Raw genomic sequence first — 8,962 nt, forward strand, 5'->3', positions numbered from 1 at the left:
GATATACTCAGTCTTAAAAAGGGATGAAATTCTGGATGAACTTCGAAAACATAATGCCAAGCTGGAAAAAAAAAACAAAAAAAAACAAAACTGGACACAATAGAACAAATATTGTATGATTCCACTTATAGCAGGTACCTAGAGTAGTAAGATTCATAGAGACAGAAAGTAGAATACAAGTAAAGGGCCTGGGGGGTGGAAGGAATGGAATGGGGGGTGGAATATAATGGCTGCAGAGTTCCTGGTTGGGATGATGAAAAAGTTCTGGAAATAGTGGTGATGGTTGCACAACATTGTAAATGTACCACTGAATTGTACAGTTGGGAATGGGTGAGGCTTAGAGTTCTAAGTTATGTAGAGTTTATAGCAACCAAAAAAGTTAATGTCAAAAAAGTCCAGGGATTGATCCCTACACCAGCCAGCCACCAAGAAACAAAAAAGAGAAAGAAAAAAAGAGAACAAATGGATTTTTTAAAAGAACCATATAAAACTTCTACATATGAAAATATAACCATTGAAATTAAAAACTCAATGGACAGATTAGATGGCAGTTGAAACATAGCTGAGAAAAGAATTTGTTGACTGGAAGCTAGACCTGAGAATATCACTAGGGACAGATAAAGAGGTGAAAAATAAGAAAGAGAGGTGTGCTGGGTAGAACAACGGCCCCTCAAAGACACCCATGTCCTAGTCTCTGGAACCTGTGCATATGTTCGGTTTTATGGGAAAGGAGTAATGAAGGTTGCAGATGGAATTAAGGTTGCTAATTAGCTGACCTTGAGATGGGGAGACTGCCCTGGATTATCCGGCTGGACCCGGTATAATCACAAGGGTCCTCATGAGTAAAGGAGAAAGAGAAGAAAATGGGAACCAGAGAGATTAAATGGCAGTGTGAAAAGTTTGGCCCAATGTTGCTGGTTTGAAAGTGGAGGAACAGGACAATGAACCCAGGAATTCAGGCAGTCCTCAAAATCTGAAAAAGGCAAGGAGATGGATTCTCCCCTAGAACCTCCAGAAGAAATGCAGCCCTGCCCACACATTGATTCTAACCCAGTGAGACCTACTCCAGACTTCTGGCCTACAGAGCTCTAAAATAATAAATAGTGTTTCTTTCAGCCACTAAGTTTGTGATTTCTTACAACAGCAATAGGTAACTAATAAAAGAGATTAAAAGGTATGTAAGATAGAAGGAAAGTATCCAACATATGTCTAATCAGAGAAAAATAGAGGAAATACAGTATTTTTAAACATCTGAGACGTTTCCAGAAGTGAAGAGATGAATCTTCAGACACCAAGGTCTGAACACCATCAATATAGTCTACAACTATATACGTCGTAGTGAAATATCTAAACTAAGAGAGTCCTAAAAGCAAACTAAACCTCAAGGCATAGGCAAGAACAAGACAACAGACGTTCTGTCCAGGAAGGTTACAAATGTCAGTGGTCAACCAATGCTATCAGTATTCAAAGTTAGACACCAGGTGTGGCCTTTGCTCCTTTAATCTCAGAATTCCTGGGACCTGGTACACACTCACAGAAGAATTTAGACAACGAAGATGGAAGGAAGCAAGCTCCACAGGGAGAGATCTCCCTTCTACCTCGTTCTCGCTCTTCTGCTTCAAGGTAAGAAAAGGCACAACGGGGGAAGAAAGAGGAGCCCTCTCCGGTAGAACACCTAGCAACTTCTCTCACACCTCCAGTGCCTAGAGATTCTCTAAAATGGACATAGTTATTTCATAACTATACTTCCATGATGTCCAAATAGACTCTCGTTCTCTGAAATAGAGGAAATCCCCTTCCAGTTACATGCCATGTAAGAGTATTTCTATTTTTCTTCCCTCAAATCACCCACAACTGTCTTCTCCTTCATTTAGCGTCTATGTTCTCTCACCTTCCTCCCCACAGGCATAGTTCCTTCTCTCTGCAGGTATGAAACCCATCCCCCTGTAGCAAAGTGCCCACCTGCTTTAGTCATAACTTCCCCATTCACCTTTTGGATCCAAGTGCTCTAGGTTAAGTAAGGTGCCAGAGGGCAGTAGGTGCGGGGTGAAAACAGAGTGCGCTTCTCTTCCAGGAAGGGAGCATGGTTTACTGGAAAGAACATGGGATTTGGAGACAGATAGACCTGGGTTTGGATCTTGGTCCTTCACTTTGCTATTCGTGTAACTTTGAATGAGTTGCTTAACTTCTCTGAGTTTCAGTTTCTTTATCTGCAAAATAGGACCTATCTTGCACGATGGTGAGGATTCAGTGAGAGAAAGCGTGTAGCACATTGCCTGGAATTTGGTAGGTGCCAATAAATGTCATGCCTCCACCTTACGTTGTCACATGATTTCTGGATAAGGGGGCACAGGAGAGGACTGAAGCAGAGGTGGCTGTAGAGGCCAGTACAGGGAAGAGATACAAACTGCACACCTGGTCTAGGTGGTAGAAAACATTCTACAAGCTCCTCTGGGCACCTGCAGACCGGGATTGACAAGTGACTATTCACTGCTCATAGAATGATTCAAGGATTTGCCTGGAAAACACTGTGACTTGGGAATAGATAAGGCTTGATGTCCTTGGCACAGAGGTCATCAGCCATCTTTCTCATTCTAGGTTGTTGCTCCTCCAACAAATTTCCACCAGTAGAAAATTGAAATCTTTATTAGTCAGAAGAGAGGGGAGGGAACACCTCAAAAGCCTGGAACTAGAGAGCTGATAATAGGGTTGAGTAGCAAAGTAAGGAGAAGGAAGGTTGGGGCAGTCAAGGTGAAAATAGGTGTGTTCTCTTTGGGGCTCTGGGACTGCAATCCTATCAGATGGACAGCACTGTCCTGGGGCCCAGTTTGCATACACATTTGGGCATCCTTTGCATGAAGACAGAAATATTAGAAAGGAAGCCGGAGCCCTCACTCAGCTCACCACATCAGCTCCCATCATTTGCCTTCCAGCCCAGCCCTTCCTCCTTGGCCCTGGCAGGAAGCGCCCAGCATCTGCACCCTCTCAGTGTCCCGTCCCCCTGTCTCCATCGCATCCCGGGAGGCATACAGAACAGCAACAGTAGACAAACCCAGGTTCAGACTAAGTCCACCTTCTGCCTCTCACTGTCTGTCTGACTTTGGGAAGCTACTTCCCCTATCACACTTTAGCTAACCCCTTTATGACATGAAGATAAAAACAGTATCAACCTGATGGGGGACTGGGAGGATTAAATGTGGTCATCTATTTAAAGGGCTTAGAATATACCTGACACATACTCAACGCTCTACAAATGCTAGCTGTCATCACAGACTATCCCAGTCCCCGCCCTAGGGCCCCTCTCATAAGGGAACAGGGGAGTTCTCTCCTTATCTCATGCGTTGATGTCCACTACAGGAAGGGGCAGTACTTTCACCATCAATTGCTCAGGGTTTGACCACTATGGGGTGGATCCCTCTATTCTGAACCCGGTGTTTGAGAGAAAGGCCTTCCGTCCAGTCACCGACATCAGCGTCCCCACAAGAGTAAACATCTCCTTCACGATGTCTGCAATCCTAGATGTGGTGAGTGCCGACCCCTCTAAACCTCCTTGGTGCCCTTAACTTTTTCCCAGCCCATGGCAAGGTGACCCCCAAGCCCTTAACCACATTGCAGCTTCCTCCACCATTGCTATGTGGCATTTGCCTGGTGATTCTCAGAGAAGCTCTGTCCATTGTGGTAGGTGAGGTATGACAGCACGTGAAGGAGAATTTTCTTTCTTCTCACCCTGTGATCCTCTACCCTGGCTGCATGCCATTGCCCAGGATCCACTCCCAGAGGTTCTCACTGGATGGACCTGGGCATGGTGTTTTTAAACTTCTCAGGTTATTCTCATGTACAGCCATGGCTGAGAAGCTCTCCTTTACTCCAGTCCTGCTGTGAACTGTCCTGCCCACAGCCTAATGCTCCAGTGTTAATCGAGCTTTTGTCTTCAACCTGTAATACTAGCTTTAATCACAGCATTGCCCTTACATACCTTGAGGGCTGGTAAACAAAGATGGAGAAGTGGGTGAAGAGGGATGGACAGACTTCTTACTGGCAGCATGCTGGACACAGGAAATTCTTTTGGCAGGATGAACAGCTACAGCTCTTGTCATCATTCCTGTGGCTGGAAATGGTATGGCCAACACTTTATTCTCTCCCTTTATTTAGAGTCAAAAAGGTTTTTAAACAAGGATATAAAAATTATGATCCATTATATTCCTAGCATAGTTTTGAAACACATGAAGGAGAAATTGAAAAATCTACCATAATGGTGAGAAGATTCAATATACTGCTTTCAAAAATCAGTTAAAAAAGAGTAAAATATTGTGATTTTTAACAGCACAATTAAGAAGCATACCAAATGTTGCGCCAATAAACATGCAGAACCTTTCCTGACACACGTGGGATATTTCCCCAAACTGAGCATATTTTTGGCCACAAAGGAAGTCTCAACAAAACTGAGAAAGCAGAAATTATCTAGATCACGTTCTTTGATGACAACGCAATACAAGTAAATAGAAATTAACCTTGTTTCTTGGGAATTTAAAATCAAACCTAGAAATATTTTGGGCTAAATGGAAAATAAAACAATTAGATAGAAATTATGAAGTAATTAGAAATGTAAAGCACTACAATGAAAGTCTATGAAATGTAACCAAAGCATAATCCAGTGAAAAATTTATATCTTAAGTGTATTGATTAGAAAACATGGTGGGGGGTGGAGGATGAAAGTAAATGAACTAAGTTTCCAACTTGAAAAGACTAGTTGGAGGGAAGGAAGGAGCAGGGAATAGATAGTCACAATCACCTAACGTTGTTCTCAGAGTGTGGTCCCTGGACCAGAAGCACTAGCTGATTTTACCATCTGAAAGTTTATTAGAAATGCACTCGATTTTGAGCTCCACCTAGCGGACCAACCATCCTAGCCCGCCCAAGACTGAGGAGTTCTCAGGACATGGGACTTTCAACGATACAACCATGAAAGTTCCTGGCAAACCAGGATAAGTTAGTCACCCTACTACTGAATCAGAATCTGCATTTCAAGGCGATCCCCAGGTGTTTGGTATGCAACATGAGGTTTTGTAGCACTACCTCACACAAACCTTAACTTAACATGCTTCGAGTCCCCATTCTGGCTGTGGCTCTATGCATATTAAACAAACAAATCACAGCTGCTGGCAAAAAAAGTGCCCCAAGACTAGACAAGCCCACCCAACGCTGGACAATCCTTGAAAACATTTTCCAGAGAAGGTTGCTAGCCTTGGAAAGGAGAGCTGGTCACCACAAAGACAAAAGGAGATGGCACCCACCAAGGAGAGGAAGACCGCTACTGCTCTGGGTCTCAAAAAACCCAAGGGCTTGTTCAAGTTCTCCTTTCAGTAAAGACCAGTGAACGGTGCCTGTAAGACAGTTAAGTCCTTGCTAGATATACTAATACATGAGAGCATTTGAACAACATTAGTTTACAATATCCTGTCACATACCCTACTTCATTTGATACTCACCACTACCCTTATTTCACACTGAGGAAATTCTAGCCCAGAAAGGCTGAATTTCTGATCTTTCCACTCTAGATCTCATTCCTACTGTAAAAAGGAGAGAATTACCCTGATCACAAGTAATTTTCCACTGAAGTGAGAGAGCAGACGGATCAAAATTCATGAAGAAATGGACACAGGGAGGCTCAATTTTATCTGTACTTCTGATTTCTTGGGGGAAAAAAAGTAAATATATAAAGAATTTAAGACTGCACTAAGTTGGGTGGTTCATATACAGATGTTTATTGTATTATTATTATTTTTTTTAAGATGACCAGTAAAGGGATCTTAACCCTTGACTTGGTGGTGTCAGCACCACGTTTTCCCAAGTGAGGTAACCAGCCATCCCTATATAGGGATCCAAACCCGTGGCCATGGTGGTATCAGCATCACTCTCTCTCAAGTGAGCCATGGGCTGGCCCTTTATTGTATTATTTTACATATTTTCTATATGCTTGAAATATTTTATAACTTCTTTTTTAAAAAAGAAATCAAAGGGCAAGAGATAATAACCCTGATACATATCAGTCTCTCACCTCTCTTCCACCTGGGCTGTAGGTCTGGGATAATCCATTTATCAGCTGGAACCCAGTGGAGTGTAAGGGCATCGCGAAGTTCAGTATAGCAGCCAGGAACCTGTGGCTCCCAGACATTTTCATCGTTGAGTCGTGCGTATCAAGGGTTGGGGAAAGCCAGAGAGAAGCCCCATCTCCTGGTGTCAGGAGAGTTCATAATCTGCCATTGGGGCCACTGTAAGTGGTCTTAGATGACTGAGAAATGACCAGAGAGATGAGAAAATCACAGCACCTGCCTCCCACCTCACCTCTCTTACAGCATTGATGTGGATAAGACCCCAAAAGACCTCACACTGTATGTGAGTAATGAAGGTCGCATCAAGTTTAATAAACCCATGAAGGTGTCCAGTGTGTGTAACCTGGACATCTTCTACTTCCCCTTTGACCAGCAGAACTGCACACTCACCTTCAGATCATTCCTCTACACAGGTAAGTTGCAGTGGGGTATCAGGGATGACATGAATAAGAGTAACCAATAAAGCAACAGAGAAAAATGTAAAGAAACCATGAGTAAATGCTGGCAGAGGAGTATGCGTGGGCCAAAGAATAAGGGTCTGTGGATGCTTAAATATTTTCCATAAAGGCAGAACCCAAGTCTGTCCTGTTCATTGCTATCCCCAGCTCCCAGCAAAGTTCCTGGCATGTGGTAGGCACTCAGAGATATTGGTTGAATGAAAGGATGGAAAAAGAGCCACCGGGAAATGACATCCTTGAAAAATGATTTGGATGCTTCTCCCTTTTAGTGGAATACATGGTGCTCGGCATGGAGAAGGAAGTGTGGGAAATAACAGACGTGTCTCGGGAGATCGTTCAGGCCTATGGAGAGTGGGAGCTCCTGAGCATGAAGAAGGCAACCCCAAAGATGTCTGTGGGCACCAACCTGTATGATCAGATCACATTCTATGTGAGCTCAGAGGCCCTCACTTCTCCTTCCTTCCTTGCTTATGCACTTGCATAGAATCTCCACCAAATGGCTGTCTCCCAAGTTTCAGGGTCTCTCAATCTCACCAGTTCTGCCTAAGGCAGGAACCCTCTCTCCACGCTGCCCAGCCTCACTCTCCTTCCTAAAGTTCACGGCTCTGGCTTAACTCCTTCTCGGCAGGTTCTATGCCAGATTATGAAGCTGCCTTCCACAAGCTTCATATCCTAGGGTGATATCAGACCAATGAAAAAGGCAGAAAGAAAACCACTGCTATTCCTGGAAGTGAACTGCAATTCCAGGATTCTGGGTTACCTCCAAATCCCATATGCACTTCCCTCCCTCTTTTCCCCACCAGGTGACCATCAGGCGCAGGCCCAGCCTCTACATCATAAACCTTCTGGTGCCCAGTAGCTTTCTGGTTGCCATCGACGCCCTCAGCTTCTACCTGCCAGCAGAAAGCGAAAACCGTGCCCCATTCAAGATAACCCTTCTGCTGGGCTACAATGTCTTCCTGCTCGTGATGAATGACTTGCTCCCCACAAATGGCACCCCCCTCATTAGTATGGCTCCTCCAGCTTTTGGAAAGAGGAGGGTGGGAACTTTGGCGAAGAGCTCAGAGAAAAGAGATATGCTGGGATAAGGAGGCTCTGTGCCTGCCAGGCTGGGATGGAAAGAGAGGAAAGAAGGCTTGGGTGGTGCCTCTGGCCCTCACGCAGGCCCACCTTTCCTCCAGGTGTCTACTTTGCCGTGTGCCTGTCCCTGATGGTGATCAGCCTGCTGGAGACCGTTTTCATCACCTACCTGCTGCACCTGGCCACCACCCAGCCCCCACCTATGCCTCGGTGGCTCCAAGCCTTGCTGCTGCACTACATCAGACCAAGGAGATGCTGCCCCACTGTGCCCCAGAGGGAAAATAAGGACATGGGTCCTGCCCCCACCCACCTGCCTGGTAAGGGAAGCCAGCACCACCCACGCTTCTTCTTCCCAACCTCCAGTTCTCAGCACCTGTCTTCCTTCCCCTGCACCTTCCTCCCCTGGTGACCTTCGCAGCCCATGGCTGAGTCTCTGTCCTCTCCACAGACCTGAAGGAGCCAGCAGAGTTGGTGGGGACGGTGTCAGGTCCCAGAGAGGTAGGGTCAAATGGGTGCCCTGAATCAACGGGGTCCCAGCGGGAACGGGAGGCCCAGAAGCAGTACTTGGTAGAGCTGTGGGTGCAGTTCACCCTCATGATGGACACCCTGCTCTTCCGCCTCTACCTACTTTTGCTGGCCTCCTCTGTCATCACAGTCATTGTCCTCTGGAACACCTAGGCATAATGTCTATCTGTTCCTGCAGATCCTGGCCAGGAGCTGCTTTTGGTCTCCAGGAACCAGACAGGTCTTCACCCATTCTAGAGTACCAACTGTCACATCCCCAAAGATTACCACAGGGCTGCTGCATTCCATGTATCCCAATTCAGCCCGCTGATCAGTCTCATCCAGTCCTAGACATTTTCTCCTTCCTGCATTCTGTTGGCTTCTCTCAGTCCCACCATGTGGTTCTAGGCCCCTCTTACATCTACTGCATAGCAGGTCCCACCACCTCTGCTGGCTAACTTGCCCCAATAAATCATTTTGCAGAGATCTCTGGCTCTTTGTTATGTCGTGAAGCAGAAATTTAACTATCCAGGACTGACAGATTCAAAATATCACCTGTGCTTCTCTCCGCCTGTGATAAAGCTTTGATATCATAAGGGACGATCCTCTCACCTTAAGTCCCATGTGACAACTGCCCTGTTCGAGAAGTTTTAATTCTGTTAGGTATTTTCAAAGACATAGTTTCTTACTAGTAAATTATTTTCATTTATCTTTTTCATTATCTTATACTGATTTCATCTTAATACTCTCCTAATTTATTTTATCTTATTCTTTTTCTTATTTTTTTAAGTTGAATTCTCAATTAAA

The 8,962-nt window shown here is 45.0% G+C and overlaps 1 protein-coding gene across 2 annotated transcripts; it reads left to right on the plus strand.

Annotated features, from left to right (window-relative positions):
* The first annotated feature begins 1,556 nt into the window (after positions 1-1,556).
* On the plus strand, positions 1,557-8,329 carry LOC134389692 (5-hydroxytryptamine receptor 3E-like). Of its 2 annotated transcripts, XM_063113270.1 has the most exons (9): positions 1,557-1,623; positions 3,358-3,524; positions 4,073-4,117; positions 6,081-6,190; positions 6,357-6,526; positions 6,841-7,001; positions 7,375-7,579; positions 7,753-7,968; positions 8,100-8,329. In XM_063113270.1, the coding sequence occupies exons 1-9, from the start codon at positions 1,557-1,559 to the stop codon at positions 8,327-8,329; spliced, it is 1,371 nt and encodes a 456-aa protein (XP_062969340.1). The 2 variants fall into 2 exon arrangements, with proteins under 2 accessions (XP_062969340.1, XP_062969349.1); XM_063113279.1 differs by lacking the exon at positions 4,073-4,117.
* Positions 8,330-8,962: the final 633 nt, after the last annotated feature.

Source organism: Cynocephalus volans, chromosome 1 (genome assembly GCF_027409185.1).
Source record: "Cynocephalus volans isolate mCynVol1 chromosome 1, mCynVol1.pri, whole genome shotgun sequence".
In the NCBI taxonomy this organism is placed as follows: Eukaryota; Metazoa; Chordata; class Mammalia; order Dermoptera; family Cynocephalidae; genus Cynocephalus; species Cynocephalus volans.